Source organism: Molothrus ater, chromosome 19 (genome assembly GCF_012460135.2).
Source record: "Molothrus ater isolate BHLD 08-10-18 breed brown headed cowbird chromosome 19, BPBGC_Mater_1.1, whole genome shotgun sequence".
NCBI classification, from domain to species: domain Eukaryota; kingdom Metazoa; phylum Chordata; class Aves; order Passeriformes; family Icteridae; genus Molothrus; species Molothrus ater.
In genome coordinates, this window is record NC_050496.2 from 8,913,150 (window position 1) to 8,939,020 (window position 25,871).

General features: G+C 42.0%; 2 protein-coding genes and 2 non-coding genes across 5 annotated transcripts in view; 2 read left to right on the top strand and 2 right to left on the bottom strand.

The window, feature by feature from the left end:
• ERN1 (endoplasmic reticulum to nucleus signaling 1) overlaps positions 1–12,332 on the bottom strand; it is a 32,236-nt gene extending 19,904 nt beyond the window's left edge. The window contains exons 1-2 of the mRNA XM_036394462.1: positions 12,252–12,332; positions 3,153–3,264 (exon numbers count right to left, since the gene is read on the bottom strand). Coding sequence (XP_036250355.1) covers positions 3,153–3,264; positions 12,252–12,332 — 193 coding nt within the window. The remainder of the gene's footprint in view (positions 1–3,152; positions 3,265–12,251) is intronic.
• Positions 12,333–14,285: 1,953 nt separating this feature from the next.
• LOC118693989 (small nucleolar RNA SNORD104) lies at positions 14,286–14,348 on the top strand. The gene has a single exon (XR_004981358.1). It is a non-coding gene; the product is annotated as a small nucleolar RNA SNORD104 (small nucleolar RNA).
• A 159-nt stretch (positions 14,349–14,507) lies between these two features.
• On the top strand, positions 14,508–14,637 carry LOC118693991 (small nucleolar RNA SNORA76). The gene has a single exon (XR_004981360.1). It is a non-coding gene; the product is annotated as a small nucleolar RNA SNORA76 (small nucleolar RNA).
• A 784-nt stretch (positions 14,638–15,421) lies between these two features.
• Positions 15,422–25,871, bottom strand: part of TEX2 (testis expressed 2) — a 46,308-nt gene continuing 35,858 nt past the window's right edge. For both annotated transcript variants that reach the window (XM_036394548.2, XM_036394547.2), the window contains exons 8-12: positions 25,103–25,235; positions 21,352–21,474; positions 18,888–19,097; positions 18,240–18,360; positions 15,422–17,433 (exon numbers count right to left, since the gene is read on the bottom strand). In XM_036394548.2, the coding sequence (XP_036250441.1) occupies positions 17,311–17,433; positions 18,240–18,360; positions 18,888–19,097; positions 21,352–21,474; positions 25,103–25,235 (710 nt within the window). In that variant the 3' untranslated portion in view covers positions 15,422–17,310. The remainder of the gene's footprint in view (positions 17,434–18,239; positions 18,361–18,887; positions 19,098–21,351; positions 21,475–25,102; positions 25,236–25,871) is intronic.

Genomic DNA, 25,871 nt, shown 5'->3' on the forward strand with positions numbered 1-25,871 from the left:
AAAAGAGATCCTTTGAACAATGTAAGAGGACAGAGAGAACAGAGGAACACCCTGCCCAAGAGTACAGCTTGAAACACTGCAGCCTTAGCATCTCAAATTCAATCTTGTGTTCAATACAGCTCTTGAGTTAACAGAGACATACAAGGTGAGTTTTACAAAGATGGGAGGGAACAGCATAGTCTTAAAATCACAGTCTTAAAGCTCACACTGAAATCAGAACTGTGAAATGAAGTCTGACAGGAAGGAGGAAAGCTTTCTCCAGATTCTGCCTTGCCAACAGGTTCTCATGACCATCTCTTTCTCTGTCCACTTGCATTTAAACACAAATCTGAAGTGCTGCACCTCTGTACCTTTCAAAGAGGTCTGCAGGAAATGACAGAAGTTGTTTTATTTCCATCAGTTTTGGGAAAGAGGTTTCATCCTAAGGAACCTTACTAAGGATGCTGAGTAAGTACCTTGCTAGTGGCAAGTGCAGAAAATGTGGGAGCCTACAGGAGCCTGTCCCACTGTCACTCAGGGCTGACAGCTCCTTGTATTGATCAGGGGTGGCACCAAGAGCAATGTGAAATGTGCTGTGAAATGTGAGCCACAGCCTTTCCAAGGGGTGCCTTCAACAGCAGCTCTTTGTGTGGGGTCACAGCACAAGCAGAGGTGCCTCTCAGGAATTACAGGCGAGGAGGTACATGGGTTTTTCTCTAAACTTTCCAACCATTTGCCAACTTTCCAAGGCCCAGGAAATGAGCAGCATGAGCTACCTGCTCACTGAAAAATCCTGAGAGCTGCCAGAGAACAAGACCCATTGAAGCCAAAAGGAAATGAAGATTTTAAGCACCCTCAACAAGTCCACAGTCTCATCACATATAACTGCAGGGACACAGCTTATTTCTGGCAGTGGAAAGTCCTATTCCTAACTGACCTAATTTTTTCCTGCTTTATGGGCAGCACAACTATTCTGACTGCCTTTCTTGCCAGCACTGCATGAAGGAAGGAAACCCAAACATGTTATTGTGGTGATAATCATTGGCTCATTTACTCCACACACCTAAGATAAGCTTCAGTGCTAAATGAAAACAAGCCACACATAGCAAGATATTCATGTTTGTTTAAGCACTGCCTGATAATGAACATGGCCTTGTTTTTTTTTTCCCTAATGAAAATAAAATGTACCTGAATTGCCCTTTGTTAAATACCTTGCTGCTCAAGTGCAGTAATAAAATGTTCCCTTCCTGGTGAGTGCCTCTGCAGTGCTCCAGGTGACCTCCACAACTTCTCAAAGCACCTGAGCTACAACACATGGCTTATCTGCTGTAATCAGGGTAAAATGGCACCTGCAGGAGCACTGCTTGCAGTGCAGGCCAGGCAGTCTCTGTTACAGCACCAGCATGTTGCTGACAGACAGTGCACCCAACTACTGTGTTTATACACTAATATTAATAATGAATTCTGCACTATTAGGTCTCTCCAGGGGTTCAGCAGAGAAAGCTGAATGGGCTTTCATTTGTTTCCAACGCTGTCGTGTCTGTTGGGCCTCCCACCCACAGGGTGACCACCAACAAATACAGATTTGCAAAAATAAATAAACCCCCTCCCATTACAAATTCAGTCACCAATTTATATATAGGCCCTTGTTCCATGTCCACTTAACTCAGTTAGCTCAGGAGGTACCTTGGAGCACTGATACCTCCCACTAATTCTTCTTTCATTGACCCCTGTGTGTTGCCCTATTACACAGGAATAAACTAAGGAGCAATAAGTGCTTTGCAAAAATTGAGTGAGCAAAACTCCTGTACATAAGATGCAGAAGTTAGCAGCAGAGAGGAAACAAGAAGTTCCATAAAACCAGATTATCCAGTCTGGCAGTTCTACAGAACCAACAAGAGTTTTGCAACAATTCTTTTTTAAACAAGGGAAGTTCCTTGAGCAACACACTCTGATCCAGATCTTTTTTGTTACCAAAGTGTGTTCATTTCTTCTTCAAAAAACCTCTTGCCACTTATAAAGTGTGGCTGCAAAGCAATGCCAGTTGTGATACCCTTCTAGACTAGCACTGGGCAGGGTATGTTTGTGTCACTGGAATGACAAAGAGACCAGCAAGTTCTTCTTAGCCTACAGCAGCACTAAATTGGGAAGCTGACAACCTGCTTTTAGGCAGGGCTGTTCAGGAAAAGGAGGGGCTAAATTTAAACAGGAGATGGGAGAAGACCAAGATCCTTCAAGAAAACACTTGGCTTAGCCCCTTCTACTCTAAGAGCTACAAAAGCCTTTTTTGCTCATTTAAAAAGTTAACTTTTTGTCTGATAGATCTGCTTTCAAATACAAATGCCTTTACAAAGAAGAACAACTGGTTGGTAATGCAGACACCAGATAAGCACGATCCATTTCCCACTACTTCAGCTCACCTACTAAACTGACAGGTTTAAAAACAGAGGACAGAATGATGCTGTCACTGACTCCTTCCACTTGACCCTTTAATTTATTTCCAGAAGTGAAGGTGTTACTATCACCTCTGCCATACATAATCACAGTCCCACTAAAAAAAAATTGCTAATTTTGTTTACAAATACTAAATTTTTCATCAAGACAGAGCTAGTTCTGCTCTGTCTTGATGAAAAATTACAATCAAAATTACAAAATTACTTCCAGTCACTGAACAATGTTAAATTACTTTATACAAGTGCAGCTCTTTTATTTAAAAAACTGTGTGTTCCTAAACATCTGTTATAGAAAAATCCCTGAGGTTTGCACAATATGCACTGCACCAGAGAATGTAGGGTATTCCAGAGACAGAATCCTGCAATCCCTTTGCCATCAGTTCCACAAGCTGACACATCTATTCTGTTCTATGCTTGCTTATATTGCAGTCATTCCCATAAAACATGACACCTACCAATTATACCACCACACCTTAAATATCCAGGGGAAAAAACCAACCAAACAAAACCCCCAAAACCCTAAAAACACTCACATGGAAAATACCTACAAGTGAAATTATGAACATGACTCTAGAAACACTGTAGCTTAATTCTGGAACAAGAGCAAAATTAAAAAAGAAAAGAGAGTATTTTCCAGATCTTACAACAGTTGGAATTGCCAATTAATTTGACTGTTATTTCTGCTATTGAGTAGAGGGCATCAGGACACCTCCTGCTCACCTTCTTTTAAAGTCCACTTGATTGCTCCTGTCCTCTTGCTGACAGCATGCAAACTTCCATCCAGTGTTGAAACAAACAACAGTGTTTCTGGCACAGTTACTGAGCTGCTGTTCTGGAAAAGAAAAACCAATAGGATGAGTATGATTATTTACTCCAGAGTTTACTCATAACTGTCAGACAGTACATGGGCTAGAACATCCCTTCTTTTAAATGCACAGATGGAACAATTTTCTTGCCCCTTTGAATTCAGTGATTTTTGGTTTAGTTAATTTGCTGTTAACACTGCAGATGTTACTGTGCTAAGTTCCTCTAGAAACAGACTGGGACATGCTTTAATCCACCTCCATTTTCAATTTGATATCAAATCTTCTTGCACTAGAACTCGGAGAGACCAGAGACAGGGCTGATCTAGGAAGGGACTGACAAAAAGACCATGCAGTAAGTTATGAAGAGTGAGGAAGTTCAGAGCAGCTCAGAGAAGCCCCATGGCAATGCCAAAGGCATTCTCCTCCCAGGCACACAGAACCTGGTTCAGTCCTCTAGAAATGAAGGGACATTGGCTGGGTGGAACCTGGATAAATACAATGACCAATAGTCTACTGTGGCTGACAGATGGAGCTGCAAGCACTGTCAGCTGCCTCTGAATAAGGGCAAAATATTCAGGAGAGATGCAGTTTAAAGGCTGGAGAAGATCCATACTGGTAAATCTTTTAATTGTGGTTTTATACCTCATGTGTCCCAATAGTGCCTTTCTGCAGTCCAGAGTAAATAACACTGCTAAGGAGTGTGACCCAGAAGCATGGGCACATCCTCAGTGATCTCGGAGAAAGCAGCTGGCTGCAGGGCTCAGGCCTCCATTTCCCACTGCAATCCATTCTGCCCTGGGGAGCAGTTTGGTGCCACTGTCCTTCCTCCAGCCCAAGCAGGTTTTGAGCTTGGCCCTTGCAGGAAAAGGAACTTTATTAAAAGGGCATCACACAAACACCAAGGACTCAGAACTGTGCAATTATTGTGGGAACTGAGACTAAATCCAAGGTGTTCCATCATACAAAGCAGAACAAACATGTTAATTTAATGCTTGCTCTTCTCTTCCTGCCTAAAGATGACCCCAGGCACCCTAAGATTGACCCATTTCTGTTTTCCAGGGCTCAAGTTTTTGCTCAAGTAACTTTTCACTTGCAGGCTGTATCCGCATTGCTCATCTGTGTGACACCTGCCACGTTTCAAAGTTTCACAGTTAAATATAGCTCTTAATCTACCAGACAAAATGAAAATGTATTCATTTTACATAATTAATGTCTTCAATGACTTATTGTAAAAAACAATTACTGGTCACGTTAGAATTACTGCAAAGCAAAATACTTAATTGCCAAATTCAAATACAAGGAATAACTTTCTTTGAACAGCTATACATTTTAGTGCAATCCAACTAAAGCATTACACTTTCAGACAAAGCACAGAGCTAAAAGGATAATACAACAGTGCTAACTAGTCAACACTCAGGTTGCACCTATAAATATTGTACAAGCTTCTTTGCAGTTATAATCAGCTGGAGCACACAACTGTAAAACACACAGTGCAGAAAGAAATGGAAGTACAAGTCAACAGTATACCAACCATAGATCAGAAATAATTGCTGGAAGGCCAGAAAAAATGGGAGAAGTATCTTAACACATAAATATAATATTCATTACATGACATTGTTAAATTATGCAGGCTGCACAGCCATCTGCACCTAGATAAAATATTTACATCTGGGATTAAACTTGGCAGTGTTTGTTCAAACAGGGACTGCATAACAGTAGCCCTATAAAAAAGCACCTCAAGATGTTACTGATCAGAACTGAACTCACAGTACCTTTCAAGCCTATCAACCTGATTGACTGTAAGAGCAGGGGGGCTCTGATGTAAAGTTAGGAGATCTCAGTCATCTGTATTATTACTTTTGTTAATCTATCATAGCCACTGCATCAAAGTAATTAATGAAAATTTTGTCCCCTAGGTACCACTTCATTTGTACCCAAAACTACACTTAGGATGGTGTAGTTGATTAATCACCATTAGTCCAGTCTTCCTTACACCAGCATTTAACAAGCCAGAGTCACTAATTCTGCAGTGAGGGGAGAAGACACAGCCCACGCTCCACTGTCACAACCCTTCAGGGCTGAAAACCATCCAGTTGTGAGGCTCAGTTTAGAAACACAGTGAAACTGCACCTAGAGTGAAACAGTAAACTGAGCAAGAAAATACAACTGTTAAAGACAGGAAATTAAAACTATTCGAGTTCCTTTAAATTGCAGGTGGGAATTTGACACCCAGAATGTGTTGAAGTTTAGTTGCAACTAAAATACAACATACAGCAAATCCACAACATTGTCTGCATATACAGGGTAAGATTGTTTTTTCTAGGCTACTTCTTATTCTCTGTACAAGTCTTATCTTTTATCTTATCTTACAGCATCAGTATATTCTTCATAAACCATGCTCTCTTCCTGTCTTCTGATTAAGAAATAAATACATGTAACATTTTCACTAAACATTTGCCTGTAAAATAACCACCATGAGTATGGTTGGGTATCACATATCAGGAATACACAGTGTATAGAACTTTATTTGTTGTAGATTTAACACTTTCATATTTAACATTTGAATATTTATTTATTGGGGCATCAAGGATACAGAGGTTAAGGAATTAAATCTGAGCTCTGAAATTCTGATCAAAGCATCAGTAACCAGTATTATCTTCCAGATTGTTGGTGTTTTAGCAGGTTCCTAGGACTTGGGACCAAATAGAAAGTGCAAACATGCAAAGGGTTCCTCTGCACACTGCACTCAGAGCAGGAAAACATTTCTGTACTTCCCTCCAGTCACAAGCTGAACAACAGAGAAAGAAAACCATAGCTGAAGAAGTGTTCCTGCAAGTTTCAGTGGAAAACCAAATGAACACCTGGCTGTTGCCTAGACAGTTCTAGACAGTTCTCAGAAAGTTCTTAGATATGACCAAATCATGAAATCCCAACAGCTTTTTCTAAGCTTTTCAGTGTAAGACCCTTGGTGTGGGAGGGGAGAAGCACCACTTCCAGCTACCATCCCATGGTGTCTGGCATGGTGAACAGGAGATGTACACTCTCCTGGGGTGGGAAGGACTTGTGGCATGGTGAACAGGAGATGTGCACTCTCCTGGGGTGGGAAGGACTTGTGGCATTCACAGGCACCACGGGAACAGCACCCTGGAAGAGCCATCAGGTGTCTCCAGCCAGGGAACTGCTCTGGGCCCAGTTCTGCTCCCTGGGAGAGAAACCAGCACTGCAGCCCTGGGGTTCCTGTGATGAGGAGATCCTGCCACATGCATGCATCATCTCCCTGTAAAAGTCACAGCTTTTCTGATGTTCTTCCTCAAAGCCCTTCCCCCCACCAGCTCAGGTCTGTGTTTAAGTTTCACTTCTTCTGAAGGGCTTTCTTATATTCAGCTATCAAAGTCGCATTGATGTGGTCACTGCAACCCTGTGTGTTGAAGATAACATCTCCTTTGGGGGAAAGACTGAATATAGGGCAGATTTCATTAGTTCTTCCCTTACTTCTAAATTTGTATTTGAACACAGATGAAATACATAAAATGCCATTATTAAAATCATCCATTCACTCATAATTTTCAAAGCACATGACACCATGCAGTTGACATTACCCAGCTCAGTAGCACGCTGACCCTGGTGAAGCATTTGACGTAAATTTTAAAAAATCCCAATGACTCTGTAGATTTTGCTATGCAATATTGCTCATTTATTTTGCTCAGTATCTACAGTAATCACTTGGAGGAGGCTAGGGAGTTAGTATAATAATATGGAAACAAGGCTTTATTCTTTGAAATTTTATCAAGTGATAGAAAATTGAACAGATTATTTAAATAATTACTTGTGTTTCACCCAGACTGAAAAATTAAAAATACTTTCTCTTGGTTTTATTAGTGACTTTTACCAGTGGCTAGAGACTGAAGTATCAAAGTTGCAAATATTGAATAGATTTTATTTTGAACACAAAGCTTTGTAATTAATTTATTAATGGATTAATTAAAGCCTGGGATAAACACTGCAATTAAAAACTACAAAAATTATAAAAATCTGTATGTACAAGACACACTTGTTTTCATTTTTCTGTGAAGTATGTAAGAGCTTTCTCCATCACAGAAAGACATCATAATCTCAGTCCTGAGACAGACTCTATAATAACTGGTAACACAGATCCTGTCCTCCCTCCCTGCAAGGGTGAGGTCCCAACTGTTGTGATGCAATGCAAAATCTTAAGAGACTTTTATTTCATATTGCAATTCTATTTCTAGGAAGATACATCAACTGACTCCAAGAAAAATATGTCAGGACATGAAGCAACTAAGCAAAAATAACTTAATTTAGTGAACAAAGTAAATGAGACGGAAGGAAAACCTGGTTTGGTTCCTTCTTTCATTTCATCTAAAATTGCAACATCTATTTTAACACCTACCCTCTTTGGAATTCAGTAAGAGCTTCTACTGCCTTGACAGTCTGTACTCATAACAATCTTCCACACCAACAGTGATAAAAGGTTAACAATTTACAATAATTTGAAATTACACGGGTACTGCTTTAGAATTAATTTTAATAATTCAAAAGACAAAATTTCAAGCTCTCATTGGATTCAAATATGACAAAAGTTTTAAAGCTGACTGCTAATAACCCATAACAGTCTAAAATTTGTGACTAAGCAGAAACCAGCATTTTTAAGCTAGAATAGAAATATACTATCTAAGAGAAAAAGAAATTATATATACTAGTTAAGGTCTCCCATAAGAATCTTCCCCTCAGTCCAGATCTACCATATCTTTAGATAAAACGTTTTAGAAATCCAAGTAACAAAATGACTCAAAACAATTCTGAAGGAGCTGGCAGTCAAGTGAAGGTCAGTGAAAGCTGTAGAACAAGTTCTGGCGTGTGTGTGGTGCACTTCAGTGTCAAGGGTGAGAACATCTTCTTTCACCCCAATAGCTCAGATTTTTCTAAGGGTTAGCAAAGCTATGGCTTCGTTTGTTTTATTGTGTTAGAAGAAAACAGATTCCCATGGCAATAATTTTTTTTTATTAATTCATGTGCTTAAAACCACCATTTTTGAAACGAAGGTCACCAGGAAGGCACAAATCGCACTGAAGTCAGTGGGACAAGCAGACAGAAAACCAGGCCACTGAGTTCCTTGAGGTCACAGCTCTGCAAACTAGAAATACATTTTGCTGGGGGGTGATACCACAAGAGGTTCTTCAAGTATGAATAAAGAACAGGAAAACACTTCCCAGTGAGCCTGGATGGGTGACAGTGTGTACTGATTTCAAGAGCTGTTACTGATTTCTAGAATAATTGTGTGCTCACTAGTAAAGAAAACCGTGCCATGTCTTAGCAGGGAAATAATTTTCTTTTCTGAGTCTGAAGTAGGAACACATATGCACCAAACTTAATGTGTCGGATGGATGATAAATGATGGATGCTGTGCTAACTATAACAGACCTCTAATGCCTTGGATAATGCCTGGCTTACCAAACCAAAATGTTGACAAGATACAAATTATCACTCAAGGAAAAAAAAACCCCTGATATTCCTCACTCATACTTAGCCTCATAAACATCAGGCTGTGCATTCCCATTTGACTCAAAAACTATTAAAAACCAGCTTCAGCACTGACAGCACCAGACACTATCCTCACAAGAACAAAAGGCCTATACCATAATTGATGCTACTGGAACCGCAGCTGGTAAACCAATAAGGACGCAAAGCAAAATATTTTTAGACATTAGCACACACTGCAAGCACTTGGCATATTCATCACAGATAGCCTGTGAATCATTACCCTGGTTTTGACAGCTATCTCATTACACTGCCAGGCTACAGGCTAAAACTCCCTGTGCATGATAAAACCAGGCCATGAAGAAAGTCTTTGTAAAATTCAGTAAACTACTGGGGGGAGTTTTCCAGTATAACTAATAATGAAGTTAAGATATGAAAGACAGTTGACAAAAATATGTTTTATCTTCTTTAGAAAGTGAAATCAAATCTGCAGATCTTTTAATCTTTAACTGAATTCTAACATGTCTTTGTTAGGCATTTCTCATCACGCTGTAACCCAGTTCAGTGAGTTCTCATTCATACACCCACCCCTCCATGCAATGGAAAAACTGAGCAGTACAGGAGATCCACTCCAACTGTTCCTGCCTGGACTCACCTTGGAGTGGTCTCACCAGCTGAGCTTTCACATTTGATTCTCTGTATAGAACCCAAATGTATTTCAATAGCCACAAGAACACCAACAACCCAAATGACAGCAGAGTTATAAACACATAAAATTGTACTCCAGGACAGAGTTGTCCATGATAATTTAGGTGTGCAAGACAAATATACATTTCCCTCCCCCACCAAAAAAACCTCTAAACCCTATTATACTATTTTTTGAGCAACTAAGGAGATCTGCAACTCAAAAAATATTAATTAACTCAGTGCTTGAATATGTCCTCTGTAAACCTTCTGCTGTCTCACATGGGTTTTCACACCTATCAGTTCTCTGGCCAAACACCTCATGCTGAGATAAAGAACACACCAGAAGAAACAACACCTGGCTGAGGCCGGGGTTTTTCCATGTCAGGGGCTGCCTACACGGTGTAACCCAGCACTGAAACCCGTCCCACCGGCTGCAGGAGGGGACAGACCCATGCTCCAAATGCCACCTTAATCCCAGAGAGGTTGGTATTCTTCAGTTGCACTGACTCCACAAACAAACACAGTTGGGAACATCCCAGGGCTCATAAAAACAAGGGATTTCTCATTCTAAAGAGAGCTGTAAATCATTACTGTATAATATTGATGGCAACTGTAATTTACTGACAGCTCTACTGCATTTCTCATTGTTCTATCTGAGATTTCACCTTTTTAATGTGCTCCCATTCATTGGAGGGCAGTTCCAAGAGCTGTAAACTGTGTCACCCCAACAGCAAAAACAGCATTTTCCTGTCTGTAAAGAAGAGTCAGGAAAGGAAGACAAAAGGAAGACCTTTATGAAGTTATACAAACTAAAAAAGCAATATTAGAGATGGGATATTAGGTAACAAAGAGTACATTTATCAGCCAAAGAATTTACAAAACAGCAGATCATCACCACTACTCTTAAAAGAAATCTACAGAAAAAACAATCTGCAAAATCTTTAGGCAACCTCATGTTTTCAAGTTACCTCAACACCGAAATTGTATGCCAGTCTTTCTCATGGGAGTTCATTATTCAAGTGACATGAATAGTTTTAAATAAGCCTCCACAGTTAAATGGGTTATTCACAGGTGAGATGACTGGGACTAAGTTCACAGGAATGAAAACTAATTCCAAAAAGCACCTGAACTACAGAATAAATTTCAACTTGGAAGTCATGGTGAGGATCTACAGCTTGCAGAGCAAAAAGACCAGGGTAAGAGCCAAGAAAAGGAACAGAAATGGAGAACTCAGACACTGATCTGAGGAGATGGCAGAGCAGCGAAACCAAGGGAAAAGGGAAATCTAGAGAAAAGATGGGCTGAATTCTACCACAACATGAGTCCATTCTCTTGTGATTATGCAAGTAAAATTATATAAAATTTAGCAATAATCTGTTGATTTCAAAACTATTATAGGTATTTAAAAATATTTCTTAATGTTTTTATTCAGGGCTGTTTTTAAAACTCAGTGAGTTGCAAATCAGTATTTTCCTTGCAAAATCTGAAACCCAACCTGTGAGCACCTGAAAAGACCTTAGTCCAGCCTTACAGGCCAGTCTAAGACAAACACATTAGCACTCTACAATAAAGATTGTAAAGTAATTTTTGTTGACAGCCTGCATTAATTTTTCCCAGTTTCCTAATGAAGTAACAAGACTAGGTATGTTGCCAGCTTAACTGCTAATGTGTTTACTTTACTTCTAAAGAAGGGGAGTGGAGTTATTATATCGCAGGTGAAAACCAAAACCTTCAGCTTTGCTTAACCTGAACTAGAACCCCATATATTACAGCAGCTTTTCAGGTAACAATGAACAATCCATCAAAGAACATAACCTAAAGCTTTCTTGTGCTACATGTGACTATAATGGAAACAGTGAATGCCAGATGGCCTTTTCATTGTCTCCTGATCTGGAGAACCTGCTAACAAGCACACCTTTCAGAAGTGAATATTTGAAGTTAGCTATCCATCTGAGTACACACACAGCAGACAGCACCCACTGTAAAGTACACTGTTTAAAATTATTACCTCTGTAAAAATAATCTGCTCAGCACTCCATCTGCTTTGCACCAGTTTCCCTATTCCATGCACTTTTATTGCTCCACCTCTTGCAATACCTTATAACCAACCTGGTTATTTCTTAAGAGGTTTCGTAGGGCAGTGACTAGTGCACTTTGTCTTCCACCTTGGAATCTAAAACTGTGGATTTGGATCCCAACCAACCACATGTATGTTAATGTATATTGCTGCATTTGCTCTGGAAACAGAATGATCAAAATGCCAAGACAGTATAGAAGGTATGTAGGCAGTCACATGTATTTGGTTATCAATACATATCAATACAATGTATGGGGTTTTTTCCAGATAAAAAAACAAACCCCCATACTGATTAAGGGACAGAGCAGACTTTCTAGCATGTCTCACTGGTTCCCGACACATCTACATAGTTTCAGTTTACAAAAGTTTCTTTGTACTACTGTTTCAAAAGTTTTTCTGTGCTACTTTTTACAACTGTCTCGTGGGAAATGAACTGTTATTTTCATATTGCGAGGATTATGATATACACGTCCAGGTGACATGCCAGGTGGGGCTCAGCTGCAGGTACAGGTCTGTGGGCTGGGACAGCCTGTGGGGCTGCAGTCCCTCAGGGCTGCCTGCGCACACAGGGGCACACGGCGAGAGAGACAGTGGGCAGGAGGTGTGCTGGCTCTGCGGGCACCGCCGGGCTGCGGGCACCCCCGGCAAACCTTCGCTAACCCCGGCGGGACCCCCCCAGCTCTCCTCCCGCGGCCCTCCCCGTGCCCCGGCTGCCCCTGCCGTTCTCCGGCCCAGCGGGCCCGGGCTTACCGCGAGCCTCGGCGGGAGCGGGAGCAGCAGCAGCAGCAGCAGCGCGGCCAGGCTGAGGAGGAGGCGGCGGAGCGGCTCCATAGCTGCACCGCGGGGCCGCTCCCCCCGCACGGCGCTGCCTCCGGAGCGGCGCGTCCGGCGCTCCCCGCGGCGGGCGGGGCGGGCTCAGGGACCGCCCGGCCGGGACACGCACGTCACCGCGGGCGGACGGGCCGCGCCGGGCACCGCGCTCAGGGACCGCCCGGGCAGCCGCCGGCCCGGGGGCCCGGGAGCGGCCAGAGATGTTCCGTGGGTTCGCGCCGCTGCCGGAGCCTCCCCGTTCGTGTGAGCCCCGACCGATCCGCCGCCGGCGCCGGGGCTCGGCTGGCAGCCCCATGGGGAGCCGCGGGGTGCGGTGGCAGCTGGCTACTGCTGCTTTGTTTTTATAAAAAAATACCCAAATCCAGGCAGCACCAGCCAGTCGCCTCCCTCCCCCGGCACCACCCTGCCCGGAATAACTGGGTGGTCAGGCACTGGAAAGGGCTGCCCAAGGGAAATGATGGAGTCACCGTACCTGAGGGTGTTTGAGGCATCTGGATCTGCCACTGAGTGATATTTAATGGTTTGGGGGCTACAGTGGCAGTGTTGGGTAGACAGTTGGATTTGATGATCTTAAAGGTCTCTTCCAACCTTGATGACTCTGTGATTCTTGTTTTCCTACGGATTTTGTATTTTCAGAACAGATCATGCCAAATGTATTTGGCATAGCTCCTGCCTTAGACAGACTTAGTTAACCCTGGGCCTTGCAAGGCCTTCAATAAATGCCAAAAAAGGCCCCTACATGCCCCTTTGAACCAAAACACTCGTCCAAGCTCCTCTGAACAGATAAAAATAAACACAAAAAGTATTGAACCAGATGGAAGAAGCTTCAAACAGAAGAGAGTAAATTTAGAGTGCCTGGCAAAGGCCCAGCATTCAGCCACCTATTTATATAACAAAGCCACTTTGTCCTTGTACATATTGTTTGCTTTTTAATGGTGATATCACTAATGGAGCTGCAGGGCACACGGAGTTCTGGGCATGCCATATGCACACACGAGCTCCCACAGTGAGCTGCCTTTGATGGTGGGCAGGAGATGTAATAATCACCCAGAATCACAGAATATCCTGCCCTGGAAGGGACTGAGGATCATCAAGTTCAACTCCTGCTCAGGACACCCCAGCAATCCCAGTGCCTCAGAGCCTTGTCCAAATGACGACCTGACTTCTAAGTCTGAATACATAAAAATATACTGGAGCTACAAACCACACCGTGATTCCAGTTCTCTAATGTGCTGCTTTATGGGGCTTTGACTTTTAAATATTTGTGCCGTGTGAGAGCAAGCAAACCCCTAAACATACTGTGTGTGCCATGGCAGCAGCACGCTGCTACATTAGAGGAGGAATTTATCAGTTGCTGCATAAATGCTGTAGTGTGCAGATCCAAGCTGGAGTTATTTCACGCTAGTGTCTCCCATGGCCTCATAGGAGATTTAAAAAAAAAAAAAAAAAACAACCGGCTGAGGTAGGAGGGGAGCCGGGTGTGGGTGAGCACCCTCAGCTCCCAGCAGCTCCCCTCAGGAGTCACCTCAGCACCCGCTCTGCTGGGGCCTCAGCTTTTATATTTTTAATACTGAGCCTTATTTCTTCACAGCAACAAAGCGCTAGAGCAAACTAGAAAGAGTACTACTGTTCCTGAAAAGGCGAAAAAGTCCCTCACACGGCGGGGGGCGACACGAAACCACCGCACCCCCTCAGACCCCGCGCTTGACCTCCCTGTGCCGCCCCGCCCGCTGCCCTCACGCGGCTCCGCCCACCCTCGCGCGCAAGAGCAACCAGATCAGCACGTGACCCTGGATTCGAATCCTATTGGGCAAGACGAGGAGGGCGGGGCTAGGCTCTTATAAAGGACAGCGCGGCGAATTGTGGGTCCTTCTCTCGGCGTAGCCAGCGGGGTGAGTGCGGCGGCAGGAGCGGAGTGCGGCGGGTGGAGGGGCGGTGGGGCCGGGCCGGGCCGCGGTGATGTCTCTTGACACGTGTTAGACTGCTGATATACGTGAAGCAAAACTACTTCTGAGCGCCCCGGCTGCCTCCACCCTGCGGGGCGGCCGGGGTGTAGGGCATCAATAACCTCCCCTTTATTCTCGGTGTTTTTCAGGTCCCTTGCGGCGGCCGGGAGCGGCGGTAAATAAAGCTTGTGTCACTCGAGCGTGTCCGGCTGGTTCTTCCGCGCGTGCCGCACTGCCTTTGACCCGGCGGTGCCCGCCTGGCGCCGCCGGCCAAGCAGCGGTGCTACAGCGAAGCGCTTGTTCATAACTGGTGCTGCTCGGCCCGACCCGGGCGGCGCTTTTAAAAGCAAGTGACATTTGTTCGCGAGTGCGTGTCACTCTCGCGGGGACACGGCGGCGGGGGGCGCGGGGCCTGCGGATCCTGCTGCCCGCCCTCGTGCGTGGGGAGCCCGTTCCGGCCGGAGGGCGGTGCCATGCCCAAGCAGAGCCGGGTCACTACCGCGGTGCAGTGCGACTGAACCCGCCGAGGCAACGGCTGTAGTTTTCCTTCAGTAGTTCAGGGTTAAGTTGTAAAAGGGAGCTTAAAAAGGAACAAAAGCCCTGGGATTCCTGCCGAACTGTTGCAGGAGTAGAGGAGCTGGGTGAATCAGCTTGGAGGCAGGAGAAATGCATCCAGGGCTGGGTGTCATTATGCACGTGGTGCACAACACCTTAAACAACTGCCGTGACTGAGCTGCGGCTTCTTAAGGGGGTACTCTCTTATACATGCCAGTAGGGGGAGGTACAGCACCTTCTGTCAGTACAAAAGACCTGTAACCACACTAGACTACACATACAGGAAGAGTCTAGGCTGACTGTAAGGGATCACTGAGCTCCCAGGGGCTCTTAAAGGTCGCAGAAGTGGATGCGTGGCAGCTCTGTTTTGTAACTGCTGGTAATCCTTTCACAGTTTTACCAGGTATGCAAACATATTCTTAAAGCATATTCCTCATATGAATACTAGCTGCTGTGATGAACTTGGCAGTATAAAAGTCTGCAAAACTAAGGGCACACTCATATTAGGAAGCTGCCTTTCTAATGAAGTTTTTGAAACAACTTGGGACTAGATAACTAGATTAATGCTGTAGAAATAAAATTTACTGATTTGTTTGACATGGGATAAATTTATTTAATAAAACAAAGCAAGCAGATTGTAGTTACCCACAGTTTATGAAGTGCAGTATGACAATCTTGTGTAATAAGTCTAAATCTGTTTACACATTAGTGCATCTAGTCCTTTGACTTTAGTTATTGCACATAGAAATTAACTCATATAAAAGACCTGCGTACAAGACATGCAGACTTCATGAAAGGCAAATAATGCCTACAAAATCAGCAACCCCAGAATATACACAGCCTGGAATGGTCAAGGAGGAGTTCAGGTAACAAATATAACTACTAATATTTCAATTAAAGGTAACCAAAATAGGTGTTCAAATATAGAATTAATTTTAAATATATTAAATGCTTTTGTTTCAGGCAAGGTGCTGTTTAAAAAACCTTCAATATAATAGCTTCGTTTAGAGATGGTAAATCATCAAGTTATACATGGAAATTTTGATTTACATCAAATGTGACAACACAACATACAAAAAATTTCTTAAAAAATTACTTTGAAAAAAAAAAAGAAAATCATGTTATAAAAGGAGAGCCAAAACTCACCTTCTTTGTAAACGAAAACATTTTCTGACATCCATGAACAGTTGGCAACACTGAGTATCAGAAAAATATTAAGTGTTAAGGAGTGGATATGTAGTGTTCAAACCTTGAATTTACTGCATATATTTAGCCTTGATTCATTACACCTGACAAATAAAAAGCAGTTCCCCCTTCCCCTTTAGTTTTGGCCACTAATTAGCAGAAAGAGTCTTTAATCATGATCAGCTCAAACAACTGCAATGCTTGAATTCCTATGCCATAAAGTCCAAGAAACCAATGCATGGGGGTCAAAATCTGTCAGCCACAGCTGCTTCCACAAGCAGCAGGTGCTGTCGTGTCTGGGGCTGTAACTGAGGATCCGGGCCCATGCCTTGGGTGTAAACACAGTGCAATGGAAAAGACTCACAGCAACAAACTCCTGTCAGAAAGAACTGGGTGTTTCATCACAGCAAGAGGCTCTATGCACAGTTAGGTCACTACTGGAGATGTGCAGTGTTGACACTTGGTGTGTGTGCTCATGTCTCTATAAACATTCAGAATTAATCAGAACCAAGGTGATTGTACCTCACTATAAGGTGGCTTGCTATGGTTTGGTCTCATGGCTTTACCAATTTTTTTTCCTCATTTACAAAAATCTGACAGTCCCACCTTCACTGATAGTTGTGTGTTTTATGGCTAATTGCTTCCCAAAAAAAGCACAAGTTCTGTATGAAAAAAGTAATGTGTATACAGCACATTGAATCACAATATTACCTATACATCCAATTTACATTCTTTTATCCTGAAAGCATTTCATATTTCGATTGCTTGACACAAGCTATTGACTGCAGAAGTGAAAGAACATAAAACAGTTCATTCTACACCTCCAACTGCCTGAGAAAGAAAAATATTCTTCCAGTTTTATAAATTCATTCCTTATTTAGGATTTTTTCCATTTGGCACGCAGTTCCTTTGCTGCCAAACAACTTTTCAATGCTTTAATGCACATTAACATAGCATGAAAACAAGCTGAACAAAAGGTGCATCAACAAGCTCCTTGATCTGTTACATTTGAGTTCCTCCTCCCTCCCCACAAAGAACAGGTCACCTCAGCCTCCCAGTTAAAATCCTGATGGCAGCGAGTACAAAAATAAATCAACAGCTTAATGGAATGGAACTTCATGTAGCTGAAGTACACAGGAACAATAACCAGGCAAGTGAGCACACAGGAACGGGGAAAGGCAGTCCTTGGGAGGGGGGAGAGTGGCACAAGTTAAGGACAAGAACTACAGCACAGTTTATAAAACCATGAGAGTAACTTTTATAATACTGTAAACTGCAAGAGTCTTCACATGTCATGGTTGATCAGAGGCCTCCATGCTCAGATCTTGAGGAGGGCACGTGGAGGAGCGGGGATCCATGGCTGAGTGCATTAAAGGAATATAGACATCATCCATGTTTGGCATGACAAAGATTTTCTGGGGAAAAGATGCAACGAAATGAAGTTACATTACATATGTCACTTGAAACCTTGGTTTTCCAATTTTAGTTTAAAAAATGCAACACATTTACAGAGAAAAGGTTCTCAAGCTCAGCATTGTTTGAGTCAGTGCAGTTCCCATTAACTGAAACCATTTTGTCGTGTTACAGTTGTAAATGAAACTCAGAAGTATTAATATCTCTGCATATTTCATTCAATTAAAATGGCACTACAGGAAACATCACCAACTTTTCCTAACTGCTTTCTCAGCTCTTACCCATCCATATACTTTCAAAATGTACTTTTAGTAAAATAACTGATTTTGATTTCTGGTGGATTGTATAGTTTGGGGTCCAGAATCAAGCTGGTTACTATTCCTATCCTACATGTATTTGGAGAGGCCTTCTTCCTTTTTGCACTATGGTCAACATGATTTTTTAAAAAATTACTTTAAAGGAAGCAGTAAGAGGAAGTAGTGCCTTATCTGTTCTTAATTTTGGGCAAAAGTTTGGCCCCTTATCATAAGAACATGTAGGACCATGTTCTTATTTGAGTACTGCAAATTTTACCATGGTACCTATTTCAAAGAAATATCATTTTTATCTCTAAAACAGATTTCCATCCTGATCTACATATGAGTCTTGAGACCATCCCAGCAGTCAGTTTCAGCTGAGCTCTCAACATCCATCCCCACTGGCTGGGAGCAGTGGAGGACATGACTAGTTATAAATGAAATAGAGGACATATGAAAATTAAACACCCCAAAACTATCATCAATGAAAGGAGAGTGTAGAGGAAACACACCTGGAACTCCTGTTCCAGTTTCCTTGCTATCCAGTCTGTGACATGAACCAGAGTCACTTCTCTCTCGCCAAGTTTTGGCCGCGCTTTTAACTCCAGGTAGGGAGGCCTTCGGAAGCCGTACCTGGGGAGAGAACACAGAGCAGGATTTACTACAGACATCCCAACAAAATAAGCACTTAACCCTGTAACAATTAGCTCTTAGTAAACAGTTCCTACCTCAGTTACAACTAATTTGTACTGCTCCTTGCTCAGAACCCACTTGTGTCGCTATAGGACACGAAAGGCCACAAGAGCACACCGCTGTTCTCAAGGTGAAGAAAAAAGGGAAGTTTATTTTCTGACTCCAACATTTATAGTTTTCCAAAAGTGACAGTGGATTGGAGGGTGACAGTGCCACCTCTCCAATGACACTGGACAAACCAATAGTCCATCAGCTTTCTCCTCCTCCATAAAGGAATGCAAAACAATGAGTTACTTACAGAAAGAGTGTGAGAAAGTTCACTACAAGAATGTCAACATCAGAAGGCTTAGAAAATCTTAAAAAACCAGGACGACACACTTAAGCCAGGCTTTACTTTTTTTCTTAGCTGCAACCCCTCACATAGCACACCTGAAACATTGCCCAGCTCTGCTCTGAGCTCCTCTTACCATATTCTGTCAGTGGGTGGAGGTGGAATGTTAATCACTAGTGTTCCTCTGCACTCCTGTACTTCAACTGTTAGCAGCAATGGAGTATTGGAGACCTCTTCAATTTTTTTCTTAATAAACTCAGTCTCTGTTGCTTTCTGAAAGTATTTTGACTTCGTAATTTTATCCACAATTCTCATGATTTTACTTGTCCGATGTCCTCCAACATACCTTTAGATAGAGAATAGAAAAAGGACATCAAGATAATTTCCTTAAACCTATTTGCTAAGACAGACATGGATCTTCTATTAAATCATTGAAGTTTTTTGATACAAAAATTCTGAACAGATATGTGGCCAAGCAGTTCATCCTAGGGCCTGCACCCAGCAGCTGTATTCTGTCAGCTACAGGTGTTTGGCAGAAACTCTGTTCAGCCTGAACACTCCTTCCCAGATGGCACTGGAAACACAACAATTTTTAAAACTGCAAATACACTTAGATCACTAATGCCAGCAAGATGGCATGAGAAGTGACAACTTTACTACCATTCCAAAAAAACTGTAGAGACACTGATACATTAAGATGTGCACAAATCATCAGCATGGAAGGCCCAACCATTGTGTTTGATTATTTAACTGTGTGTGCTGAACAAAAATGTTTTAATTTTAAGGTACTGTAGCATTTACAAGTATAAGTATGCTGAAAAAGAAGAGGAAAACAGTTTTGGCAGTGGGTGGAATGATATTCCAAAAATGGTTAACTATGTCTGCAGAAGTGGGCTTTTCCTGGCAATTGTGTTAGACAGCATTCCTGGCTTTTCAAACAGATGCTTTAAGAGCTGAATATGTTTTTTCTTACCCCTATCTCATGTTGGAAATACACACTCCAAAAATAGCATATTTGGTATTTTCCACACATTATATCATGTCTAATTGTGGCTCTTGGTGTTATGTAGCAGAGATAACCTTCCTAAGGAAATGACATTTTCTTATCCAGGGGAAAAAATAAAATTATTCTTACACACAAACTTTTACAGTTTTGTTCTTAGCACAACATAAGACAAAAAACTGTTCAGTGAGATAAAAAAAGAGAAAATATATTTTGACTTTGGGATTTTATACTAGCTGTATCTTTACCCAGAGAAAGAAGTTATTCTCCCACCAGATTCTATAGTGGTAGCAATGCAGATTTTTAATAGGTGTAAGAAATTTTTTTCAGTATTTTACATTAAGATTCTTCATTCTCCCTCTTTGTCCTCTTGAAAGAGTTCTTTATATGATCTATGAATTTCGAGAAGATACGAAATGCATCAATTCCAGTAATTCAAACAACTCTTCACACAATTTTCAGAAGCGTTCAGGAGTAAAATACTAAAATTCTCTGGAACATTTTGAATAAGTCATGAGTCTGCTGGTATATTCACTGTAAGAATCACTTGGATATGTTCAGACATAGAAAACATTGTGACTGTCTCAGACATTCTGGGCTCAGACATTCAGCTTTCTCATTGCATGGCATAATTGCAATCAGATGCAGAAAGCAAAAAATCAGAGCCGCAGCCAAAACAAGGAATGATGTGGCATCACTGATGTTGGGAAATTTTCTTTGAAATCCATGCACAGCATCAGAGGGCAGTATTGCACAGCCCAGACACACGAAATCCTCAAGGAAAAAAAAAAAAAACAACGAAACTAAGCAAGAAAAACAAGCTTGAGTAACAGTTGTTTTCTTAAAGAAAAGAAAATGGAATGATGTGACGGTGTTTGCAGGAGTCTTAGGATGAGGGAAGAGACAAAAATGTTGACTCTGTTTCAGAAGGCTTGATTTATTATTTTATGATATATATTATATTAACACTGTAGTAAAAGAATAGAAGAAAAGACTTCATCAGAATGCTAGCTAAGAATAGAAAAGGAATGAATAGCAAAGGTTTGTGTCTCGGACAGAGAGTCCGAGCCAGCTGACTGTGATTGGCCATTAATTATAAACAACTACATGAGACCAATCACAGATGCACCTGTTTCATTCCACAGCAGCAGATAATCATTGGTTACATTTTGTTTTTGAGGCTTCTCAAGAGAAAAATCCTAAAGAAAGGATTTTTCATAAAATGTGTCTGTGACAGAACGCCAGCAATAAGGGATCAGCAGGTTAAGCACAGGGGTAATACTGCATAGAGAGAATTTCAAGATTTCACACAAAATCCTGTTCTTGGCTCTGCTAGCAGGTAGGACACGCTGGAGAAGGTCCCCAGAGCTTCTCTGGCCTCCCAGCAATCCAGCAGAGGAGGGATGGGAGCGGGGTGCCCAGGGCAGCTGGGACAAGTCCCTGCAGGGCTGGGGTGCACAGGGCTCCTCTGCTGCCCTCTGCCCTGGAAATGGGCAGCTGGGGCTGCTTCACTGCTTGGACAGCCTCACACTCTGCCATTCAGCACTCACACCACCTATCAGGTGTGGGGGGAGGGAAGGATTAACAAACAGCTCACCCTTCTCCTCCTGGGGTCAGCTGCTTCTCTCCTGCCAGCTCAGGAGCATCATCTTCCTCCGAAGAGCCGGCGCTGGAGGATTCCTCATCGCTGTCTGCAAGACAATACGCCCTTGGCCTGAAACTGAAACAAGGCAATTTCCAGGTCAAATGTAATAGCCTTAAATAGCTATTCATCCTGTACAGCTTTGGCTGACATTACAGGTTTCTGGACTGTCCCCTCCCCTCTATTAGAAATGTTATCTAAAAAGAACAAAACCAAAACCACTCTGAAGCCAGTCTGGCAGAACCAGCTTTCAAAACAGAAATCTGTTTTTCCCAGTGGAACATAATCCTTCATGAAAGAGGCTGGCACGGGGGTGGTATTCTACATACTTAAATCACATGTGGAGATTATTCAAAATACATTTGGAAGCATCTCTGTTGTTGCTCATGGTTTTTCATGAGTTGAGCAGAATTAGGATTGGACAAACCATTTTGTTTGAATGTCACAGGGGAAAAAAGTGAAGTAATAAACAAATGTTGCCCTTGGGTACACAATACCACACAGTAGTGGCTAATCCTAGACTTGAACTGTGGAAGATTTTATGTACACAGTCACAAGAAAAATTTCAAATCTTTTAAACGGATTTAAACGAGAGAAGGATACAGTGGATACACTTCAGAATTAACAGATCTTTACTGAATGCAAGAGCTTGAAACAGTTACACAACACAGCCTTCAAAAGTACATGGCTCTAGCCCTAGGGACTATACCCAGGAATATAATACTCTACAGCATGTTCAGAATACACTTTATAGCTGTGCCTTCTTTCTTTGTGTGTGTGTTCTTGGAAATGTATTTGAAGCATTAATAACCTCAGACAGGGCATGGACTGAGGCCACTGCCTGTTATTCTGTACACAGAACAAACTGGTGGTTACTGCATGAAGTCCTAACGTAAAGGGACAGTTCAGGTGCAGCTCACAGTGCACAAGACTCCTTCCCCACTGGAGCAATAGTCCCAGGACCTGTCCATACTGAAGTGCTTCCTACCCAGGCTGTGGAATCACAACTGCAAACCTCTTCCTATCCAGAGCAGCATTTTGTACCTGCAGAGGAGTGAAGGAGCAAACCAAACTGAGCCACCTCCCTGAGGATGTGGGGGTGCTGCTGGGTGCTGCCTGTCACTGGCCCAAATAGCAATGCTGGAGCTGCTCCTCACAGAAATTCATGTTTTCAGGTCAGATTCAAACTGCACATTTTCCACCAGGGTGTGACCTCACTTCTCTTTCCTGTGCACTTTAGCATCCAGCTCAAATGCTCAGGGCATTCTCAGGTCTTTCAAAGGTGTCACCTTCTTACAAGGTGTTTTATTTCCTAGTTTAAGTGGTCCTATGAAGTGCCTCAAGCACCAAGTGGCTCAGACCACAGGATTTCCTCGCATTAAACAAAGCAACAATAAATAAGCTTGAGTGAGATTTCAGGGAGCTCTGTATACAATGGACCATTTATATGACACAAACATTGGCAGAAAAAAATCACTTTGGAGCTACTGTATTGTTCCTGTAAAGATTGCACAATATTTTATGAATTGCCATTTGTCAGTTTGTTTTTAAGTGGTTCAACAAAGCCAAAAGGACTGATGGGTTAAGAAGGTGCAGTAACTTTGAGTTAACCTGCCTGCTTCTGCCTCAACTCCTGTTTAGCAGCATCTGTAATGTATTACTTTTATAAAATTGGCAATTAAATAGTTTCTTATTCTTTCTGAGAGCAGCATTTTCCTGAGAGGGCATGCAAGACAGCATTACCAGACTGTCTCAGCACACTTCACTTCTATTTCAAACAGCAAGTGCAACAGTGACCCATTTGTCTTGCTTTACACTGACAACAGCCACAGACAGTTACACCCCAGAGCTCTCCTCTCTCTGGATGAGTAGGTGCCTTTCTCACACCACTTTGTGGTTACTGCATCTCAAGAGATGGCTTGTTCTGAGCTCCTAAGGGCCAGAAATGAGCTCAGCATCCAGCACACATCACTTACTGACGACGTGACCATGGATGAAAACACATGCAGAGTAATTTGATTTGTCACAGCAATTTTCAACTGATAATTTAAAAAGCCAGTAGAATTAAAATTAACTAACACATTGGAAGGCAGAGATGAGAATCAAACTGTTCTATACTTTTCAGTCCTTAATTTATTTAATATTCATTTTAAGGAAAAAAGGAAAAAAAAAAAAAAAACAAGCAACAAAAAAACCCTCATCCAAAATAGAATACATTAGATTGTTCTTTATGTAAAGCTGCTACCTGGCCCTGAGCTTTGAAACATCCCAGCCCTGTGCAGGGAGCAATGCAGTCAATGCTGATACCTTCAAGTAACTGGTTGCTTGGCTACAGGCACTTAAATCTGCCTTGCTGGGCGCCTATAGCTCAGCCAGCAGCAACCTGATTTTTAAATATGAATCAGAGTGTTCACTAATTATTTCTGAGGCTGTTCCTGCACTGAACAGATATGAAAATACACAAAGAAAATCCTGAAGGGGTGGGGAAGAAAAGCAAGAATTTGATTTGTATAGACATTTCCTCCTCTATCCCACATTTTTAGGGCAGGCAGGATTAAGCAGATTTTGAAAAATTCACACCTACCAGTTATAGTGATGTAAATTCAGAAATATTTATTTCAAGCAGTGACAATGAGAATCTAGGTCGGTTTAAAATCCTCTGAATTTCTACCAGTGTATGAGATCATTCAGCCATTAGTTTTTTTCACATTTATTTTCTTGTCATGACTGCACTGAAATAGAGTGCTGCTGCAAGTATTACTTCAAGCTATCTCAGAATAAATGGTCAGAGCTATGACATAAGTATACAAAGCATCTAGTATCTTAATTGTGAAAGACCATATCATTTTGTTCATAGCTAAACAAATGGCCAGGTTTAGAGACCATTTTCTTGATTTGTAGGCAGTGGTTGTACATTAAATCAGAGACTACCTACTGTTCAGGGCCTGCAGATTTAGGTACAAAGAGAATACAGATCAAAAAAAATTGGACATCAGAGCTGGGAGTGGATCCATCCAGGGATGGATATTTGATAGGTGCCACTCACTAGGTTAATAAAAATGGACAATGGATGGCATTCAAACATGGCCAAAATGAGAGGGAAAACACAAATACAAAGGAGGTAAGTGACGTATGGTGTCTGCTAATTGGTTCATCTACATAAGGCATTTCACTTAGGCACAGCAGGCAAACAGAAGGTGGCTATGAGGAAAAATCGAGACTAAAGCAGGGATGTGATTACTCCCACAATGCAATAAAGCTTTTGAAAAGGTCTTTACATAACAATTAGAGCCTGTTTATCTTGCAAATTGTTTACTACTCCATGGTTTCCAGCTGCAGCTGTACCATGCTGCAGCAGCCTGTTACACCTGTCTATCTCTATTTCTGCATGTGTTTATCTCCAGTATTTGAGTTTTTTCTGACTAAACCCTAAATCAAGCATAAGACAAAACTAAATTTTTACTCATAGGACATTTTAAAACCCAACTGAAATATATATATAAAACAATTATACCACAGAAGCCTTTTATTAAAATTATTATCAATAGCATGACCAAACAATAAAGTTGCACAGAAAAGCCACATTCCACATCCACTTGTATGGAACATGCCCAGAACTCCTTTCAATCTACTGCAGAGCCAGAGCTGCAAATACACAAGGAAAATCCCAGCTTTTCACAATGAAAGCCCCATTGCCATCCCTTACCCTTCCCTGCCGATCTCGCCAACCTTCAACGCCTCCCCAAGCGGCTCTTTACCAAGTTTGGTCAAGTTCATCTTGGTCTCCAGGGTCATTAGAAAAGATCCATTGTAGGACATTTCCAAATCAACCCAAAGTCCTATAATAAACAACAGAAAAAATGTCACTTGAAGAGCGATCACAAAGCAGCCTTTCTGATCCAAAGGCAGATATAAATCCAAGCCACACTGAAAGAGAGTGGTGAGTACAGCTAAGGGTCTAAAAAAATACTGTGATTTACACACACCTAAACTTCTTAAGAGATGTAAAATGAGATAAAGGAAATAGAATACCATCAGGGATTCACTTCAAAACTATTTACAGCATTGCTCCAAGCCAAGCAGTAATGGGGACGCTCCTCTGCATCACTGACACTGTCCAAGTGAAGCACAACTTGAAATCCCAGAGCAATATTTGCTTCTCTCACACCACAACCTGCTGCCCCTTGTTTTGCCAGTGGTTTATTGAAGATCTATGACAAGATTCCCTCAGTAACTGAGCTACAGGCACTCTTTTATGATGCAGTGTAAACAGGGTCATTACTTACACAATTCTAGACGTGCAATATTGCTTTTTACAATTTCCAAAAGAATTGTCTTGGGAATACCTTAACATTAGCTCAAGCCTTTTAAGTGATACCCTGCACCAAAGCAGCAGGAGGTTAGAAAACAGATGCAAATAAACACAGATTATACTTCTTCCTTTTTCAGATATTGCAGCTGCACAAAACATTCCC